Raw genomic sequence first — 21,340 nt, forward strand, 5'->3', positions numbered from 1 at the left:
TTTTCTCAGTGCAAAGGGAAAACAAAGACAGGACCAAATGATTTCCGTGATAGGCAGCCACATAAATAAAAAACCTGAGCCTACGCCATAGACAATTGGCACCCCGACCGCAGCTCAAAAGGATCTTTTCACTTTTTTTAGGCCCTCTTGTTCTCGAATTGAGGTTTTTTTCGCGGCTGACACACTTCCTGGATGCTGCAATTTGAGGGTGCCTCTTTTTTCATCTTTCACTTTCAATAAAAAAAAATAACAATGAAATTATAGAAAAAAACCCGAGCCTCTCATTTTTTCTTAGGGTTTCTTTTTCATTTTGTATGCAAAAGACACGGAGGGCGCCATGTGGTGCGTGCCAGTTGCCATGGAGCATTTGGTTTTTTTATATTTTTTGGTTTTTTATGCCAAACGGATATGCGATATTCTGGGGCGTAGGCCGCGGCAATCTCTCCATTCGATTCCCTTTCAGGACGAGTCAATGGCTTTTGTGGTCGCCTAGCACGCGTCCTCCACTTGGCAGCTGTTGTTGGACACCGTCAAAACGAGATTGGATTCAATTTCGGCCGAGATCCTTTGCATATTAGTTTGTTGTTTGCAGCTGCCGGAATGGAATCTATCATTACGCCCCCACGACTGCCTCCTGGTTTTCCTTCAATCGGTTGTTGTCCACTTGAAGGTGTTCCTACCTATCTACCTGGCGGATCACCTTTTCTAGCTCTTAATTGTTGTCAACGCATTCGTCACACTTTTGCTTTATCCAAAGAATGGGCCAAATCAGTCAACCGGACAATGGTCCTTGGTTTTTGTTCACTGGCCAAGGTCCAACGTGTCAATGGCTGCGTTAATAATGCGATTTGCATTTTCCCTTTTCACTTTTCTCTGACCTTGTTTCGTTTGTCCTGCTGTTTGATTGAGTCGTCGTGCCCATTATGCCGCTTAATCCGCACCTTTCATCCTGACCATCCTCTGGCCATCCTGACCATCTTGCCATCCATATCCATTGTCCCGCTGGCCAGGTCAGTATTGGCTGCGCCGGCTTAGTTTAATTTTGCGAACACCGCTTGATTGACAGCCACATGCCACTGGACATGAATGACCCTATGAGGCTTATAGACAAGGCCAAATCCCGCATCTATAGAACACTTAAATACTTTTAAATGAGCCTAAGGCAAAACTCGAAAGGTGTTTTTGGATGTTTTAAATATATTTCAAATATACATTACATACATACTCTCTATTAAGTTTTAAAAGCTAATAGGGCGATGTCTCTTAGTTTAAAAAACGATTACATCATAATTATATATTAATTTACATTATATTTAAGAATATTCAGGTAAATATCTCGGTTTAAGCCCTTTTTTTATAAATCTCTACAGCAACAGTAGAAAGGCGAAAGAGGGACAGAGCATAGCCAACCGGACAACACGTCAATTGCGTCCGCCACCATCACAGCGCCGAAATAGCTCAGTTGGGAGAGCGTTAGACTGAAGATCTAAAGGTCCCCGGTTCAATCCCGGGTTTCGGCAATTCTATTTTTTGTTTTTTATTTTTTCTAAATAAATAATATTCATTTTTATAAACAAAATAAAAATCGATTCACCCCTTCCCCTTAAATAAAATATATTAAATAATTTCAATAAATAATTTTACCAATAAATAAAACTTGTTGGAATACTTGTTGTTATAATAATAATAATAGTAATAATAACTTGTTGGAAGTTATTTTATTAATTAATTTGAACCTTTATAAATTCATACAATATTTTGATAGCATCAATAATGAAATAAAAATATATAAAAAAGTTAAGCGTTGCCGAAACCCGGGATTGAACCGGGGACCTTTAGATCTTCAGTCTAACGCTCTCCCAACTGAGCTATTTCGGCGCTGTGGTGGTGGAGACCCCAAGTGCCGTGTAGTTCTGCCTGCTAGGCTCCAACCCTTATCTCGCTATTTGTTTCGCTGTTGCCACCGCTTTTTGTTGCTGTTGTGTGGCTGTTGCTGTTTTGTGGCTGTCGTCTGGCTGTTGCTGTGGAGCTTATCTAATCGCGGGCATATTAAAAATAGAACCTTTTGCTTGTAGCCGCCGTGCAGAACTCCCGGAAAATGAGGCATTCTCGAGGGCAAAGAGCTCCAGCGCCTGCGCCGAAGTCATCAAAGTCAAATGCATTTCAAATGCAAAAAAGCCGGCTCTTGGATTTAGTTGAAAATCTCCCGTGGCTACACAAAAAAATATTAGTTAATAATTTACGTAATATTAATTTTTAATGTAATATTTTTGAAAATTATTTTATGCTGATACATTTCCGCTAGCTGGTAATCTTTATGATAATTAATAATCACTTTGAGCAGTCAAAATTAAGTGGAAACATTACAGATAGCAACTCAACTCTTTTTTTTATCAGCAAATTATTTAATCAAATAAACAGTTTTTACTTACTTAGACATCGCACGTGTGGTATAAATGTTACACAACTGACATTTTCCATATGAAAATGTTAAATGCTTGGCCAAAGATAGTAAAAAACATATATTTTTCTCACTGTGCCTTTGCTGGCTGTTCCTTCGTCTGCAGCCAAATCATGTTGGTTCCGCCACGATGGCACATGGCATCTAATGAACTATTGTGGGCGGGGGAGGCGTGGCACCTGAAGTGGGACAGGGGGCAGAGTGTTGGGTGTCGTACACACACACATACAAACGACTTTGCTCGCTGGGCAACAAATCAGCCAGCGGAGAAAACCAGAAATGAAGCTGAGCTCCAAGTTCCAAGTTGTCGTTGTAAAAATGTTTGCCTGCACGCTTTCCAATGGCTGCTTGGATGTCTTGTGGTTGTTGCTGTTGGTATATATTTGTTGTAGCTAGTCTCTGTTGTTGTTGTAGCTAGTCGTTGTTGTTGTAGCTGGTCGTGCTTTGCGGTCGTTGCCCCGCTGTGACGTCACCGGTTCAATGGCAAAATGTGACCCAGATTGTCTGAGCTGCACAAGTAAGCTATATGGCTATATGGCTTTGGCTGTGTGCGTTTTCTGTTTGTCCGTCTGTGTTGTTGGCCACATTTCACCCGAACACTCTTTAGAACCAAGAGCAGGCCCAAAAGAGAGGCGCTCTCTTAGTCAATTTGTAAGTTGGGAGCTTCGTTGGAGCCCCTGCCCTTGGCTGTAACCTCTTGTCAGTTTTTCTTCTTTTTTTTTTTGGCCACGGCAACAGCTCCAGCTTTCTATGCCCCAGGTTAAGTTAGCCCTTCCCGATTCCGATCCCGAGTTCCCCTTTCCCTGGCTCTTCCATCGAAATGGGGACACACGATTCTCAGCAACAGCGGCTTCTCCTTCTACTGCCAAGTTTTCAGTGAGTCGGCTCGATTGCCTTTGTTGCCGTGTCTCCGTAATTATCGCTCGCCTGGCCAAGTCCCAAACCTCAAGTCGAACTCAAATTCAATTCGAAGAGCACTCGGAGAAAGGTGGTTCATATTTTAAATAATTTGCTTCCTATATTAAACATACATACATATGTGCAGTTTATGAAACTAATCTATCTTGAAGTCTCTTTTAGTGGCTTTTAAAGTGCCATTTACCCGTTTATTTTATAATTTTAAAGATGATGATCAAAAGTTTGAGAATTACTTACTTACTTACTTACTTTTACTTTAAAAAAAATTACACTTGTTCCATATAGATTTTTGTTTTAATTTCTCTTTCTTAAATATTTTTCCCAGTGCCGGCCAAGTTGGCCCCAGTCAAGAGTCCCAGGCTGAGGCAGTGTTGCGTGTAATTTGTTATTTTATTTTATTGTTATTATTACCGCATGCGACGTGCACTTTATTTTCATTACCAGTTGGGATTCTTTTCATGCATATGTAACTTCGTGTATGGGAGAGCGCATCTAATGTCATGCATCGGAATTGGAAAATGCTTTCATAGTTGCAGTTGCAGCAGTTGTTGCTGTTGCTGTTGCTGCTACTTTTGTTGCACGTGTGAATGTTGCATTTGTGCCCAACTGGGCGGAGTCCCCGGGCTTTCTGTTTTTTTTTTTTTTTTTTTGTGGAGCTGTAGAGCTGGCCCAGCACCTACTACCAGGCTAATTGGAAATGCATAAATGGTAATTGATGGCTATAAATAAAATGATGATATACCCAATTTGTTGTGAGCGCGCTTTCCGATGATATGGATTCTGAAAACCATGTTAGATAATCGATTGGCTTGAATGATGTAGGAATGGGAATGGGTGAGTCCCCCTAAGAGTCATTATCAACGTCTCGAGATGAGTTTTTTCCATCATTGTATTCCTAATTTCCAATAAACTAACCTATTTACTGGCCTTAGTTTACAATTTAGCTAGAGGTGTAATTGGCTTATGATTTATTCACATAGTGTTAACTAAGAATTTAAGCTTTAATTATATAATTATAAATAAATACAAATAAAATTTCTAGATATTATAATTATCATTAGTAAGCCTTTAAATTCTTGTTTTACTGGCCTTTTATTAATTACAATAAAGATTTCATTATGTGTAATGTAATTTTCCAAGAACTTAACCTACTTCCTGGGGCTTTTACCTTTTCCGTCAGTGAATCATTGTGACATTTATGTATTTTTAATCTGAACCTCGACCCATCAACTCAGTTTTTTTCGCTTCCCCTTTTCCAATGCGCCACAAATCAGCGGCAATCTGAACAAATTTGTGCAATTCATTAAAACGCTGTTGATTTGATATTGGCTGTGAGCAATTAATTGCGCTTTTAACGATGCTCGCTCCCTGTCTCTCGCCCACCCAGAGCTGTCTGTCTCCTTCCCTCGCACATTTGTATCCCGTCTTCGATAGCTCTCTATATAAATCCATGATTTTCATGAGGAAAAAGAGATATAGAAGAGGCAGAGAGAGAGAGAGAGCGATGCCGGTTAGGGGCCAGTTTGAGTTTGCAGGCCTCGCACGAAATTAACAATATTTATATAAACAAGTTATAAACAATGTTTGCCTAAACAGTGACAAACACACCAACACAAACAGCCGCAAACCAGTTGATCTCTCAATATCGCCCCCCTCTCTCTCTCTCTTCTTAATATGCCCCGTCTCGTTCTTGCATTACATGAACGACGGATGCATGAGTAGCATACACTTCCGCATTTCTGAGGCCAGTTGCATTGCATTCTCTTCTCTTATTGCCATCTCTTTCGATTACTGTATCGCCCTCTCACTCTTTCCTCTTATTTAACTCTCTTACAAGTCAAAACCTTCTCTTACAGGCCAGTAATCACTCTTTGAGTGTCAGCTGATTTTGTTTTGCTTGAACTTTTGCCGGTTTTAAGCCGCGATCTATTCTCCCGTCTCTTTCTGATCGCATATCTCGCTCTCTCTCTCTCTATCTCTCTCCCCAGCTCATTTGTTTGACTTGTTTGTTTTGGAGCGGCAAGCTCCTTCGTACATTAGCATGTCAGTCTGGACTGATGGCGACCCTGCCCAATGTCAATCATATCCCGGCCCTGTCGAGGGAAGCAGGCCAAGAAGGTGGAACGTGTTTCCCCAATTCTCCAACCATCGTCCCCGAAAATCCATTACAACGAGCTTCAAAACTTGTGTGTGTTGGTTCTGTAATCTTCTGTGGCACGGTCACATTGACAATGAAAGTCAAAAAATTGCCAACACAAAGAAAAAGGCGCCGAAAAAATGAGTTCACTGAGGAAAACATTTCGATACAAAATAAGCATAAAAAAGGTTGTTAAATCTGCAGATTTCTACATGAGGGTACTATTTGATTTATTTGGAATCAGAAGTCTGATCTACAATAAATTTCAAACCTTATATATACTCTTAATAATTACATTTTCAGATAATAATATTTAAGATTTTTTAAGATAAATAGATATTCCTCGTATATAGACAATCCCTAGTTTCTTTTTAATATTTTCCCGTGCAAAAGTTTGTTACCCCAAAACGCACTCACACGTACACATACCTTGAATGTGGAGTTGGTCAAGTATGGGTCTTGGACCTAGCGAACTTGGCTTAACTTGGTTACACCGCGGATGGGATGGCCTGGTCATTTCATTCTTTTTTTGGGTCCGACTTACACACTTTGTATGCTGCATATGTGTGCCACTACTGGCTCTCACACACGGGCGGATATTTGGTTTTTGGGAGGTGAATGGCCGCAACTGTCGCTGCCACTTTGGTAACACCGTGGCGCATTAAACGTAGCAGCGGTGGCGGCGGCGGACCAAAAACCAAAAACCAAAAGCCAAAGCCACAACCTCGTCATCATGATCATCATCATGATCATGATCATCATCAAAAACCATTGCGGATCCCAGGGCTTTTGGCATACAAAAGGAAATTGGGGTGGTGATGATGGTGGGGTGCAAGAGGATAATGACACCGTAAAAAACGTATATAACATTAATATTCATTAATACTATGCGATTTAAATAAAATTATTAGAATAATAAAATGTATATATTTATATTTTCAGATATGGCATATAAAACTTTATTACTTATGACCATATTTTGTTAAGTTTTATAAATAAATTTAATTACTACTTTTTCTCTGTGCACCAAAAAGTTGGAGGGCAGGTCAGGCAGAGTAATGTTTAATTTGCTTTGCATTTTGTTTGGCCAAACTCCAGCGGCGTCGATGGCGATGGCTCAGTCCAAGTCCCAGTCCCAGTATCAAAATCTGGAAGACTGAAAATCTGAAAGAATGGCTGAAAGACTGACGGACTGAGTGACGTCTCCGCTGCTTCTGGCTCTTATTTCTGCTCTTGGCCCGAACGTAACTCACGCATTTTTATGGCCACACAAAAGTCTGGGCCGATGTTTTAGCCTTTTCACTGGTTCTTCGTTTTGTTTAATTTTTCGTTGGTGCGCTTTCTTCCCACACTCCACTCTCCGATCCCCTCACACTGATCCACCCAAGACCCAGAGTTAGTAACGTATGTGGGCAACGACGTGATGAGAAGGAAGTTCTATTCCCAATCTAAGCAGCTTTTGCTTTTTAAGTGGAACAAAATTGGAACAAACTTTATTGAGGGGGCGTGGAGGAGGTGTGATAAATGAGATTTCGGTGGCAATTAGGCAACCGCCTATCTGGATTAAATAAACTAGAACTATATGGGGTTCACTAAAGGATATACATTAACAGAAAAATTTGCCATTTAATAAAAAATATTTAATTTAAAGAAATTTAGGACTTAAAAATAATAATCTTTAAAAATGATCAGGCTGTTATATAAGAATCATTTTGAAGGAATTTAATGAACTGACAAAAGTTAGCATTGAATTTTATATAAAATAAATTGTATTGATATTAAAAAATTATCAGTATGAACTTTAAATTTATATCTAATTTAGAATTATCACATTATTTTTGTATTAATTTTGATAATTTAGTTAATTTGTTTTCCAGTGCATTACTTATGCTCCATCTCTCTATGGCTTGCTCTATTTTTCTCTCTTTCTCCAGCTGGTCAGCGTGTAAAACAAATTTTGTTTTAATTTCTCCTTTCAACACATGTTCGTGTGTAATTTTTAGCCCGCCACGAGGTATTTGACCCTTTGGCTCACAGCTGATTTATGGGAATTTATACGTATTCGTATACGTATACCTATACCTTTCCATACCTATTCCTCAGTCTATGGTCTGCTGCTGCTTCTTGGATCTGATTCTGATTCTGATTCTGCTTCTGATTCTACTTCGGATTCTGATTCTGATTCTTTTTCTATTTCAGCCCGGAGTTGAATGGACGTTTTGCGTGAAAGTTTGTGTGCCGTGTGTGATACCCCGTGTTGTATTTGTTTGTTGCCTTGTTTCTGGGATAGCCAAGTAGCCAACTGGCAGAAGCCAAAGTCTAAAGTCGGAGCGCAGCTATAGGAAGAAAGCTAATTCATGACATGCTGACCATATTAATTTATCTTCTTTCTGCAAAAGCTCGTGCATGATTTGGCCATTACCACCAATGGAGTCGCCCTCTCCTTCCTCCCTTCTCAACACTCTATTGGCTACAGTCGAACTTCTATAACTTAAACTAGCTTAGAAAATCAGAGAAATCTCTTTAAATTGAAGTTAAAAAATTAAAATCGCTGCTAATCGTAGGATGGAACCTTTTTGATGTTCTCTTACAAAAATTATATGAAAAACTGAGATTTGTCTTGAAAATTATATGTTATTTAATCTATATTTCTAGACCTAATTGCCCTTGAAAAAGGTGTGTATAATGAAAGCCCTGGGCATATAAGATATACTTAAATATATATAGGTATAGAAATTAAAGCTTAAACTAATAATTTATTTCCCAGACTTAGAGTTAATGAAAGCCCTATAAAATTAGATATAAAATAGTATAATTTAGGGAGCTTAGACTGTATCTACGATAGTCTTTGCCATATGGTTGCCCCATGCCTCTGTGGCCCTCCGTCCAATTCTGTGGTACAATGAACTCCGGTGCGTGAAATGTTTGAAGCTCTTCGTTCTTTTTCGGTAACGAGATCATTGACACTTTAACGCGGAATGCATTAAGTTTGTTACCATGGCGAACGATCGCGGGCCGTGATTTCTTTCTTTTATTGGCATGATCGTGCACTCCTAATGATAAAGAAGTTCGTAGAAAGATAGCTAGCCCAGGTCGGTTGAAGAAAGTTGATGGATGGCTGGCCATAAAAGTGTTAAAATGATGGATACGTTGGCATCTACATGAGCTTAGAAATATTAGAAAGGTCGCTAGGAATCGATATGCCAACTTAGAATAGTTTCTACAGAAAATAGATTTATAATAAATAGTTATTCAATGTAACTAAAGATGTAATGAAGAATCAAATAACTTGATTAGTGAAAAATGGTACTTTAAAACCTGTCAAACCCTAAAATCATTTTAACAAATCTATTAAATTAAGCTGATCGAAGAAACTTCTATCTTGCCTTAACTTTACTACCATATCTCTCATTTTTTAACTGATTTAAATATTCCAAACCATAATTTGTATCCCTTCCAAGTTTAGATATTATAAAAGTAATAAAAGAAACTAGATACCAACGATAGAAATCAACCCAAATTCTATTATAGCGTGTGCTTAACATTTCAATGCTTCGCAGATTTTGATTTAAATAATTCTCCCATTCGGATGGGGTTTCAAGAATTCAGCATGAATATTCGAAGATAATGCAAATGATTGGAGAGTGGTAAACAATGTCAAGCTCCAATGGGGTTCAGTGACATGTTATCAGGGAAGCTGGATGCGAGAGGAGGAGAAGCCACAGATAAGACCATATCATGACAAAAGGGAATTGTTTGGCATTGAGGTCCAGTGCAGAAAATTCTTGACTCTCGAACACGCCATAATTACTCCATTATAATGGAGCGGCAACAACTGAACTGAACTGAACTGAGCTGATTGAGAGGCCGCAGAAGGCTGCAGGCCTGCAGATAATGATTATGGTTTCAATTACCCGGAGATGGAGCTAACGAACGCCCCACAACAAAAGAGTAAACAAACATATGTATATGTTTTTTTTTCCAATTTTTTTTCCTTCCTCCTTCTTTTTGGACTTTTTAGTGGTGTAAAATATGCGGAAATGCATTTCTATGGACTGACTTACACACAAGTCAAACACCACAAGTCATGCCAGCCAGCCGGCGAAACTTGCATGTGAACAGAGCTGTGAGCTGTGAGCTGGGAGCTCTCCGAATCGTTCCGTCTCAGTCTAGCTAAATTTTGCCTCCCGTTCGCACAGTTGGCCCGAAGATGACGATATTAATGTGGCTGCGGATGGTAATGATGATCATGATAATCATGTGAAAACCAAGCCAAACCAAGCCAAGCCAAACCAAAGCCAAAGCCCAAGAAAAGAGCCAAAGCCAGAGCCTTCCATGGACCTGTTTGGGGCATAATAAGAACACCAAGCAATGCAGCTGCCTGGAGCTGAAGCTGGAGCTGCTGCAGCCTCAGCTTCACCGCATCTTGGCCAATGCAACCAAAATGGCAACAAATACGGCCAGCAGGATGCAACTGAGCGGGGAGATTCCAGGCGGGGATTGGGGGTTGTTGACGATCAACCTATAGCCCAAGTAAATTACGACTGCAAGTCAACCAGTCAAGTCAGTCAAGACGAGAGACGAGAGTCATCTCTGGATTGGTATGGTATAGTATGTATGTTTGTGTGTGAGAAAAGTTAAGAAAGAAAGCAAGTTGCTGGCCGGGCTTTTTCTTTTGTTGTATTTACAAGCGGCCAAAGGTTCGTTGACCGTACGAATAGTGACCCACTAACATCCGCAAGTACGTTCACCCTAGTGACGTATTGTTGCCTCCATGGAGCCGAAGATCCAACCGATCATGGGCCGAAGCGAACCTGGCTCAAACCTTTTGGGCCCGGCCACTCTGCCGAGTAAGCCAGTTTGCCAGTTTGAAGCGAACCTCGAAAATCGGTTGGGGTTTAAGAGTAGACTTAAGAGTATGTCTCCACTCTCTTTTCGGCCAAAATGCGGAAATGTGGCAGCATGCTACTCGTACAACAACATCGGCTGCTGCTGCTGCTGCTGCTGCTGTATGGGTGTCCAGTTTCCCTGCCCATATCTTTTGTGGCCTGCTAATCCCATCGCGTCGGACATCTTCATCAGGCTAGATTAAAAGCAAATTGCTTGGCAAACTTCGCTCTCGCTTGGCTAAAAGTGATTTCGGCCCTGACCATAAAAATATTTGTTGCAGCAATCAATTATGATCTGGCTGCAACTGTGTGAGTGGCGTTGTAATACATCTATGTGAAGCACACTGGGAAAAAGTATAAAATATTAATAATATGATTATAAAAATCGTATATCAATATCAATTTTTTTCAGAGACATCTAAAGTAATATCTTTATAATTTTCAATTGATTTTTTTTTGAGTCTAGTTTAATTGTTTTTATAGGAAATACCTCTTAAGAAAATGGTACTCATTTATGGTTTATTAGTTTTAGTTTCATCATTAAAACGATTTAATTTACAACTTAACGCTTTTACAAGCGGTAATATCCATTTTAATCGGCATTAATTGAATCTTCAAGCTGTAAAAGTCAGCTATTATCACCATAATTGTAATTTCAATTCATGGAATTAAAAATTATTTTAATAATTGAAATGCTTACCAATATCATTTATACATTTCTACAATATGCATAATTGTAAAACTTATTGACTAAATTCCTTTTTAAAAGTATTTAATTACTAATCTATATTTCCCATCTCCATAAAGATAGTGTATCTGCATCTCGTATCTGGTGGTGTTTAAACTCGCTTATCTGTTCGACCACACCTTTCGTTCGACTGGGTCTTGTGACCTTTGGCAGCCTTGACAATTGCCGACGCCTTTGCCTTTGCTTTTGACTCAAGTTCAAGCCCGCTGGCAAACCTGAAATTGCCACATGCGGTGAAAGTAAAAATTCATAATTTTACCCCCCTCCCTGGGCGCAGTTGTTAACATTTTACCCAAAGAGGCCATAAAAATGGCAAGCCAACTGCGCTCAACTCCGTGGAGGTAAAATAGCAACAGTGCAACACACCAAAGGCAAACGGCGTTGGTGGCAACAGTGAATGCAACACCAAATGCCACACCAATACCAATTGCAATGGCATGCAGTTTTCCAAGCCCCTTTTTACCACTTCATTAGCCGGCAAGCGGGTCGAATTCGTATGTCGGTTTTTGGTTTTTAGTTTTTAGTTTTCAGTTTTTGGCTTTGGTTTTTCGGGCCTTTCTTTTACTTTCGTTCGCCCGTCGAGGAGTTTTCCAAATAATTTTGCCACAAAGGTGTGGGCCGGCCACACATTTTCCTTGCCAAGGCTGAGGCCGCGTTGATCATGAACATGACACAATATTATGGATTATGAGGCGCCTTTTCTGCACACAAAGAAATTCCTTGTTACTTTAACCCTTGAGTTTGGATGCATACTTTGGGATTTCTAAATAAATTTGTATTAACTTTTAATATTTATAAAAGTTTTAAATATTTTACATATATATTAATTTTATTATTTCTATTTTGAGGAAGATTCGATATTCAAGAATGTATACAACATCATATAAGGAAGGATTGACTCCATTATCTAACTCAATGTAACTAAGTTAAGTATGAACTTTAGTACCTTGTTGTGTTTTTAATATATTAATAAGTCCTTAAGAATTCATATTGGCAGAAAAGTATATCACATTTATTTTCCGTGTATTTGTGCCTGCTGCGGGTTGCCGATTGTTTGTGTTTTTCCTGTATTTACTGCTGGCCTAGGAAAATCTGTTGGTGTGGCAAAAACATTTCAATTCCTATTCCAAATTCGACTGGAGTTCATAATTTAGCGTTTATTTATGAGTTGTCAAGTTGGTCGGTACGTGACTTGTCGGCCTTGTTGGATTTTCAAGTTCAGGGCGCCGGCGCCTCTGGATATCCCGTTTAGATCAACTTGATATTTATGGGTTTATGCAGAAATTTGTCTGTTCCCAGGCAGGATCTGTTTAGGCCCACCCATGCGTAGACGGATTCATGGATTGTTCATGAATGAACAACGACTGCAGGCGGGGGAGGACATTCAATATGGATGGATCCTGGCAGCCTTGAACTTCGTCAGTTCGAGTATTTGATGATTTCAGCAGCTGCTGCTGCTGATGGTGCTGCATCATCTTCCAACTGGTTGGGCACATGGGAAACTTGCCGAGCTTTTGGCCAGGATCAAATGACTATTGGCAGCTGGGCTGCCCCAGCTTCCGATTCACACGCTCCCTGCTTACTCAAGTGAGGCCAACAGGCTACCAGCAGGCTACAACCGAAGGGGCTACCAAATTGGCTAACAATTTTCAAGCGGCTGCCGCTGCAATCATTGGATTAATTTTAATATGTCCATGGACTGGGCTGCTTTCGACCTAGCCAGCAGCATCTATGATTATGGGCTCACGGCATCGACTGGCCGACAAACACATGTACATAAATGTAGCAACATTGCTGCCACTGGAATTGCGACCTCTTTGGTGTTGCTGCTGCTGCTGCTGTTGCTGTTGCTGCTGCTGCTGCTGTAGCTGGTTACGAAACCCCAAGAAAAACTTCCGCATTCATTTAAGATCATTTCTGTCGTTTGCTGCTCCAAGTGGTTGCTGCTGTTACTGTTGCTGTTGCTGCTGCTGCTACTGCCGGTGCAAGAGTTGCAAGTTGCAACAAGCGGCAACAGCAACAGCAACACAGCCCCCCTCATTTGGTGTTGCTTGTCTGTTGTTTGCTATTATTAATGCCGTCGCCGCCACCACCACCGACGTCTTAAGTCCCAAGACCCCAGTGGTATGTTTTCTTCATTTGCCGTTTTCGCGACTTTATGGATCGAGGAGCAACTGCAGCACACACTTGGAGCCAGTTCGTCTGCTTCCAAAAGACAAGCGCCCAATTGACAAGGTGTTTTGGTAATTGTCCATACCGGATTGCTGTTCCTCATTGCTGTTTGGGTTTGTAGTTTTCGTTGTTGTTGTTTTTCGATCTCTTACTGGGGGGCAGTCGACCAGTCAGCTGATTTGATTCAGTATTCAATGGGAAAACAAAGCATCAGTTAGGGAAACATTTCAAATGTAGATGATATTGATTTATGGCTGGTTTGTTTATTCAAATTCCTTACAAAAAACTTTCGACTTTTGATTGATTACTTAATGGAAGTTTAAAGATCTCAGCAAATTTATAAGCTAGAGAGGTATGGGTTTTATATTAGAGCTTAAGATTTAGGATACGTTGACGTTTTTGACCTTCTTCAGCGTCTTCAGTTCTTTGTTAATTCGGTCTAGGGTACATGGAAATATTCTTATTTTAATTTGCAAATTCCTGGTTCTTCTACGACTGGCATATTTAAGTCTTTCACCCCAAATAAATACAAGCCATCACACTCTTTCTTAATCCCATAACAAGCCTTTAGGCAAATTGAAGCCACCGATTACATCAATTAATCATCTGCCATATGAAACAGATTTAGTATGAAAGCTTGAACATGACAGCATCCAGGAAGCCGTTAGCCAGTCCTGCCATAATCAGGTCAACTCTTGTCTTGCGGCCCGTTAAATGGCCAAGAAGTCAGAAATCTTCCAGTTCCAGAAATCTTTTTTCTTTTCTCCCGTTGCTCCCGCTGCTGAATTTTTCTTGGTTCGTGCCGCCTTGGCAATAAATTCACACTAACGGAGCAAAAATGGGAGAAAAGTCAACTAAAAGACTTTTACGTTCATCAATAATAAGTACCGTTAGCCTGGTCAGAGCCAAAGCCTTCCCGACTTGGCCAGATGACCAAAAGTGGCCAGTGTGACTGTCAATAAATTACCCAGAAGCGCGCACCCAGAAGAGAAGGAGGAACCAAGTTCGTATGGGGAGAATGGCCAAGAACGGGAAGACACGGCAATCAGAAGCCAGAAGAAGGCCAACGAGAGCCAACGGTATATTATGCAATCACAGCATGAATGAGACACTCTTGACCGAGTTTCCGAAGCCAGGCAATAACGGTACCACGACACATGCGACAGCTGACAAGTAAACCCCATCGCCCCTCCAAGCCATGCCAAGTTGCCCAAGCTCAAGCTTCCCCGGAACGAGGCCCAAAGCGAAGAGCATGGCCAAGAAGCGACTAACGGGTTCTAGGCTGTGGGCCAAGCTGAAAAAGAAGGCGCTGCAATACTGAAAAGAAAAGGCTTGTGGTGGCGGGGTAAAAGGAGGAGCATGAGCTGTGCTCCGTAGATGGCCAACAAGAGCTCGAAATGCAGGGCACCCGCCAATTATGCAAACAATGCCGCTGGGAAATGCAGTAATAATAAAAAAAAGAAATAAAAGCCAAAGAACTTTTTAGACCTGGATCACATCCCATTGGCTGGTTGTAAGGCAAATAAACAAATGGGGTCTATAAACTATTATGGGAATGATATTATACATTTTGTTTTCTTGTTTTTAAAGATCATCTATGGGGTTTTAAAAGGCACTCAAGTTTTAATTAAACAATTTTATGTATTGTTTAATGTTGTTGATACAACGAATCTGTCAAAACTATAATCATGTAATATTCCATATTATCAGCCTCATCATAAACACAGCTTCACCTGGATATATGTTGTTTTTATTGATATAACGGTGATGCATTTTAGTGGACAGAAAAATAATATTGTTGGTTAGCTATGCATATTGATGTCTAAGTACGGTTTGGGGCTTCCGGGAATGCAATCTGGGAAGGATTTACTTCTGTAGATGGGTCTTCACCAGGGAAACCAGAGGTGCAGCTGTCGGCATCGCTGGATGTTCACCAGCACTGCCGGCAATATCGATGTGGGTATACTTGATGGGCAGCTTCGAGTCCAGTCCATGTTTGTCCAGACCAGAAGCCATGATCATGAAGGCAGCGGGCACCTGGTGACCGCGGGGGTCTTTACCGACGGGGCGTTATTGGCCTGCACCAGATCCTCGCCAATCACCTTGCCAGCATTGAAAGCAAAATCACTGGGACGGAGAACCGGAAACCTCGAAGGGTTCTCCAAAGGCCTGCCCAGCAGCCTGCAGCTTTCTGGCATGGTCCTCGCGGTGGGCAACGCTGTTATCGATGGCAATCGATTGACCCTCGCCAGCCGAAATAAAAGCGTGTCCTGTCAAAGTGGCTATGGTGAACAGATGAGGATCCGGGAGATTCTGCTCCACGACCATCTCCTTCATGCGGCAAAGAGCGTCAGTCATGCACATTCTACCCTCGGCATCGGTGTTTCCTATCCTCACATGGAGACCAGCTCGTGAGGTAATGATCTCATCGGCCACATAGCACTCCTCGCCCACGGAATTGCGGACCATGCACAAGGCGGCTACTACGTGGACATCCTCTGGCTGAAGTTGAGTGACCACCTGCATAAAACCAGCGGCAGCAGCTGCTCCACACTTGTCGCGCGACATACCGGCCATCACACCTCCAGCCTTGATGTCAGCGCCACCGGTGTCATAGGTCACACCCTTGCCTACCAGCATCAGAGTTTTCCTAGCTGGCTTTGGAGGCTTGTACTCCAGGAAAATAATGCGACCACGGTGACGCTCTACGGCATCGGCAGCGCGGTTCACAGCCGCAAACAGGGGATACTCCTTCTCCAGAATTTTCTTATCACTGACCACATTCACGTTCAACTTGTCGAACAGGGGTTTGATGTACTTCTCCACCTGAATGGGCGCCATGCGCTCTGGGTCTCCAACTCCGATGTCACGGGCGACAAAGCGGCCAGCCTCAAGAATGAGAGCTTCCTGGAAAATCGCATCAGCTTTTGGATCATCGATCTGAACACTAAGCGTGGTCACGCGAGCGTCCTTGCTAGTTCCTGCCTCGCGCAGTTGAATGGGCTGAGAGAATTTTGTGTTTAAAAGGGTTATCAATGGATTGTGATATCACTTACCACATAAAGCTGCTCCAGGGCACCGAGAACGGTGCAGAGCTCGGCCTGAGGGAAGCGCTTAACCTTGGGCACAAAAAGCAGTGGGGTTTGGAAACCAGCCTGGAGAAAACAAATTTATTAAGTATATATTTTAAAGTAAATTTCCTGATTTATAAAATTATAAAAATAAATAAAATTTATAATAAAAATATAAATGAAGTAATTCAAAATAAATTTTAATGAAGAACAAGGAATTTCACTAATTTTTTTTCACTTATATTTTTTTTTGATTGTGATTAATAAAGGTTTTGACACTATCAAAAACAAAATCTTAGATTTAAGTTTCTGAAGAGCATTACGAGCATACTACGATTGTGTTTTATGACAAAGATAACAAAAATATTCTTGTAAAATTTCTTGAACAATAAACCAAACCCACCTTGAGCACCTTCTCCATTGACTTCTTGGCTGCCTCCTGGTAGCTCCTCACATCGTCGTAATCAGTGAGGTTGGAGACAGGGGCATAGACCACCGGCTGATCGACATTAGGAGCCTTGAAACAGGATATGCTGCTGTCGAAGGACTTGTCAAAGCTGCGGTGCTCCTCGAAGGCCTCTTTTAGTTCACTGGGAACCGCATCACGGTCGATGATGCACAGGCAATCGCTGCCCGCCAAGCTCATAAGCTTGTTCAGCCGGAGGGTGCATGGTAGAATTCTGTGGGAAACACAAGTGAAATCCGCAACGAAGTCGTTATTGATATTCATTAAGAAACATTTCTGTGGGTCAACAATATATGCAATGGCGTTTGATTCCAGTACATTTTATCACGTCACCTTCACAGTGGCATTTATGGTTGATTGAATTGTTCATATTACGTAACATCTTGCCTTTTGTATTTCAATTTAGTTTTCCAAAAGAAAATTCCCCTTTGAGTGTAGAATATGCCATGCCCATGACTTGGTTTACTTTACCTTCCTATAACCCCCATTCCTGGCGCTGAGATTATCTTAACTTTAAGTGCTATAAAGAGCTTCGATAAGCTTATGGAATGACCACACTCATAAACTAATTTCCCAATTTAGAAAGAAGTGTAGCACCGGACAAGCTTCTAGCACACCAATATATTTTAAGTTAACAGAAAAGATACTGAACCAAAAACATAGGGAAGTTCAAATAATGTTACAAGATAATTTAGGAGATTTTATGGCTTACTTCTTTGAAAATCTTTATCTGCTTACAGAAATGAATTCTTCTAGATGTGGTTAAGAATTTATTTAATAATTTCAATTTAAGTTCCTTAGTAATAAGAAATATATATCACTTTCGCGTTATTGAATTGAAATGTTAAAATGTTTTCCTCTTCACTTTCACACAATTTCGTCAAACAACGTTATCATATTCAGAAAAGATAAAGCGTGGAGTTTTCACAATATGCCGATTCTTTGTTGGCAAACAAACTAAAATTGATTGTATATGGCAAGCATAATCAAGAAAACAGGTTTTAATTTCGATTGGACATTCTTGGGATGCTAGGAAGAAACTGCATACAAAGTTGCTAAACGAATAACCATCACTGTAAAAGATGGCGAATACCTGAGAGCTTTCTTAATCGGTCGCTAAGCGTGGTCAGATAACTAAGGCCAATTGATTTAAAACACACCCTCCAATAACACCCACTAATAACAGCTAATCATACTCACTTCTCGATACCCATGATGAGTACTTTTCAAAGGCAGCTCACGCGACTTGGTCGAACGGCAAGTGGGGCGTCACTGAACAAAGCACTGCAGCTGGAAACTGGAAACTTGGGTGCGGGATCGGATCTGGAACCGAAAGCTGGCGATAAGGAGCGCTTCTGATAACTCTCTCGATTTGCAATGTTCTTGCTGGGTGGCCAAGCTTTTTATACATTCAACAAACGGATCGGGCTTTTGTTTTCATGAACATAAGTAAATACATACATACATATGTATATACATACATATATATTACTTGGATGAAAACAAATTGCACGACCGATGAATAATCTTCAATATGATTGCAATGTAACACTAGAACTCGGATATAACTCGAAAACAATAAAGTCAAAGTCTACTCACGTCGATCGGTTGGGAACTGTTGGTTTCCTTTTGCCAGTCACGTTCACTATAGATGCAGTTTCTGGGCCAAATCGAAGCAATCGTATAAACAAAGGGAAAGCAATGTCAGCCTGGTTTTCGCAGTAGACCAGCCGGCGTTTTCGGAGCTTTCAAATGCCGGCCAGCTGACAGCTGCTTGTTGTTTGCCCGCGTTGCCAATCGTTGGTAACAGGCTGGAGAGCTTTCGGCACGCACTTTTGGTACCCTTGATATGGAACAATTTTGATTAACTTATTAAATTTTTTTTTAATTATATTAGAAAATTATAATTCATAAATTATTTGAAGCCCTTTCTTACACTTTTTCTAGCAATAAAAACTTCAAAAAATCGTATAACTGCAAAACATTTATTCACCATTAATAAAGCTCTGTATATCGTCAATTAACTGAGGTAACTGCTTGGCCTCTAACACTAGGAGTTTCCTATAGGGCGTCATTACGGCATCACCTTCCAGCCAATCCCCAGACATACCCGAGTCGGTCTCAGAGGCCACGGAATACTCGAAAGAGAACTTGGCCCGATCCGATAGCAACTCATCCTCAGCATTGGTGTAGTTGTCCTCTGCTGGTTTTCCCTTCTTCGCCTCCTTTCTGTAGAACTTAACAAGCAGCAGTAGGGTGCCAAAGTCAAACTTCATTTTCTTGGCCTTGGCGGCGTCGATTTCCTGCTGTAGATTCTGCAGCAATGGCACGGAGATCTGGGCGGGGATGTTGATGAACCGCTCGTTTATCAGGAATCCCACATGGCGCTGCTCACTTTCCAGTATTTCCCTCAGCTGTTGCTGCACTTGCTCCGAGGCGTGCGACTTGGCGCGATCTAGTAGGTAAGTTCTCAGCTGGGCGATGCTGGGCTGATCCTTCTTGGCAGTCAGATTCAGCACGGAAGTGATTCCAAAGACAGTACCATCCTCGACCATGTTGTCTTCATCTGTTTCGCTCTCGGCGCCCTCGTCATCGCACTGACATATCACACTGCCAACGTAGTTTTGGGCTAAAATCAATAAGCAGTAATTCTTTTAATTTTCTGGAATAATTTCATTGCCTTGAATATTTACCTATAATTAAGTCCGCCATTTGATTGCAGTTGATATGGGCACGTAGGAATAGTCGTTGGAGAAGCTGAGAGATTCCCTGGGCATCAGGATCCACCGGAGAACGACCCTCGAAGTCGATTTGAACCTCCTAATATAAAGTATTATCATTAAACAAGTTGTTTTTTGTTTTAAAAGGCTTCTGTTTACCTCGTTTCCTCTATAAGCATCTGGGTGGGGGCCATCGTCATCATCATCATCGCTGGAACTAGAGTCCTCATCGTTGGGGTCCACCTCCATGGTATTCAGTTTCTTTTGCTTGTTAGCAGACATTTCAATTACTTAGTAGTAATTCTGTTTCGGTTCTAAATAAAAATGAAATGCGGCTTTAACAGCTGTTTATTGTTCACACGTGTTGCGCCGCGTTGCCAAATAGTTCACGGCTAGTCGTAACAGAGTTCTGTAAATAAATCGCGATTAACAGACTGTTATTTCAAAAATAGTAAATAATTTTATATTTTGCCTCATTTTTAAGAACATAATTTTCTCTTATTAAACTCTAAAACAGTGGTCAATGATAAACACAGACAATTGGAAAATATTTTTTTTAATGTCAAAAGTTTAATTGGTACACTCATAACCTCATGTGCCTCAAATGATTAGTGTTTAACAGAGTATAAAGACAAGGTGAACAGAAAACCTGAATGAGAATCACGTTCCCAGCTCCTTTTCCACGATCTGGGGAGAGTCTTGAATGCTACCACTGGTTCCATTTTTATGCTGCACTTCTTTTCTCAACCTTATACGCTCATCGTATTGTTCCTGGGTTAGAAGACTTGCCTTGATCGCATCGCAGTTTTCGATTTTTGGAAGGAGGATAGCGAAGTAGCCGGCTCCCTCTGGAAGGTGCTCCAGAAGCTTTGGCTCCTCCACCAGAGCGGTGTTCACCTCTACAAGTTTTCCACGAATACAGCTGGGCACCTTGTAAGTATCTCCATTGTCCGTGGTAAGCAATGCCAGAGTGGACTCAGCCTGGAGGATCATTCCTCCCTTCTTACCCTTGCCTTTGACCACATTCTGGCTGCGATCTACATTTCCTATATCAAAGTTTACTGAGGAGATGCCCTGACTTAAAGCTGGATGATCGGCAGCCAGGCAAATCAAGCAAATGCGATTGGAGTGGTAGAGCACTTGGTAGGGAACGTCACCCTTAAAATAGTAATATCTAGTGAAAAAGCGGTCCACAACAGTGGGATAATCCTCTCGATAACTATCTGTTATTGGAGTAACCAACTTTCCGCAGATCTCTTGATCCTCATGCTCGAAATAGTAGGGTTCCAATGGATCTTCCGGTAGCACTGACATCTTGGCTGTTGCTTTCTGCTAATTAGCCTCTTCTTGGTGCAATTTTTCCTTGTATTTAGCCTGACGTTCGCGAGCTTTAGCTCGGTTTGCCGCGGAACGGGCAATCCTTTCGCCTTTTAGACACTTGACCACCTTGTCGTCAATGGAATTGCAAACGCCCACAAACTTGGCGAAGGGGTTCTAAAATTAAGAGCCCTCTATTAGTAGCCATTTCCATTACCGGTTAAATCCTGGTAAAAACTCACATTTTCGTGGCAGGCCTGGAGTTCCTCGATCAACTTGTTGCAAGCGGGCGTGTGCAGATGGGCGGAAAGATCCGTATGCATTTTCACCTTATTCCGGCCGGGTTTATTTTTCTATCCCTAATTCGCGTGTGTTGTCAAATGTTGTTAGGTAATTTTAACATATTCTTTAACATTACTAAATCTACGTTATCTGGCCACT

The 21,340-nt window shown here is 41.2% G+C and overlaps 4 protein-coding genes and 2 non-coding genes across 6 annotated transcripts; 1 reads left to right on the forward strand and 5 right to left on the reverse strand.

Moving 5' to 3' along the window:
* The first annotated feature begins 1,447 nt into the window (after positions 1 to 1,447).
* Trnaf-gaa lies at positions 1,448 to 1,520 on the forward strand. Its single transcript has one exon. It is a non-coding gene; the product is annotated as a tRNA-Phe (tRNA).
* A 285-nt stretch (positions 1,521 to 1,805) lies between these two features.
* On the reverse strand, positions 1,806 to 1,878 carry Trnaf-gaa. Its single transcript has one exon. It is a non-coding gene; the product is annotated as a tRNA-Phe (tRNA).
* Positions 1,879 to 15,059: 13,181 nt separating this feature from the next.
* LOC108116895 (putative aminopeptidase W07G4.4) lies at positions 15,060 to 18,599 on the reverse strand. The gene is given in 7 exon segments (XM_017229003.2): positions 15,060 to 15,379; positions 15,382 to 15,466; positions 15,468 to 16,328; positions 16,382 to 16,480; positions 16,800 to 17,076; positions 18,063 to 18,185; positions 18,462 to 18,599. Coding segments are annotated over 6 exon segments (1,524 nt in total). The 5' UTR covers positions 18,077 to 18,185; positions 18,462 to 18,599; the 3' UTR covers positions 15,060 to 15,191.
* A 229-nt stretch (positions 18,600 to 18,828) lies between these two features.
* LOC108116896 (protein BCCIP homolog) lies at positions 18,829 to 19,968 on the reverse strand. Its single transcript, XM_017229005.2, has 3 exons — positions 19,742 to 19,968; positions 19,556 to 19,682; positions 18,829 to 19,491 (listed from the first exon to the last, which is right to left on the reverse strand). The coding sequence occupies exons 1-3, from the start codon at positions 19,862 to 19,864 to the stop codon at positions 18,848 to 18,850; spliced, it is 894 nt and encodes a 297-aa protein (XP_017084494.1). The 5' UTR covers positions 19,865 to 19,968; the 3' UTR covers positions 18,829 to 18,847.
* A 154-nt stretch (positions 19,969 to 20,122) lies between these two features.
* Positions 20,123 to 20,896, reverse strand: LOC108116897 (protein Abitram). Its single transcript, XM_017229007.2, has one exon. It carries the CDS (start codon positions 20,894 to 20,896, stop codon positions 20,243 to 20,245), a length of 654 nt encoding a protein of 217 aa, XP_017084496.1. The 3' UTR covers positions 20,123 to 20,242.
* An 18-nt stretch (positions 20,897 to 20,914) lies between these two features.
* Positions 20,915 to 21,312, reverse strand: LOC108116898 (COX assembly mitochondrial protein 2 homolog). Its single transcript, XM_017229008.2, has 2 exons — positions 21,142 to 21,312; positions 20,915 to 21,076 (listed from the first exon to the last, which is right to left on the reverse strand). Exons 1-2 carry the CDS (start codon positions 21,220 to 21,222, stop codon positions 20,915 to 20,917), a joined length of 243 nt encoding a protein of 80 aa, XP_017084497.2. The 5' UTR covers positions 21,223 to 21,312.
* Positions 21,313 to 21,340: the final 28 nt, after the last annotated feature.

Source organism: Drosophila eugracilis, unplaced genomic scaffold (assembly GCF_018153835.1).
Source record: "Drosophila eugracilis isolate 14026-0451.02 unplaced genomic scaffold, ASM1815383v1 contig_401, whole genome shotgun sequence".
Lineage (NCBI taxonomy): Eukaryota > Metazoa > Arthropoda > Insecta > Diptera > Drosophilidae > Drosophila > Drosophila eugracilis.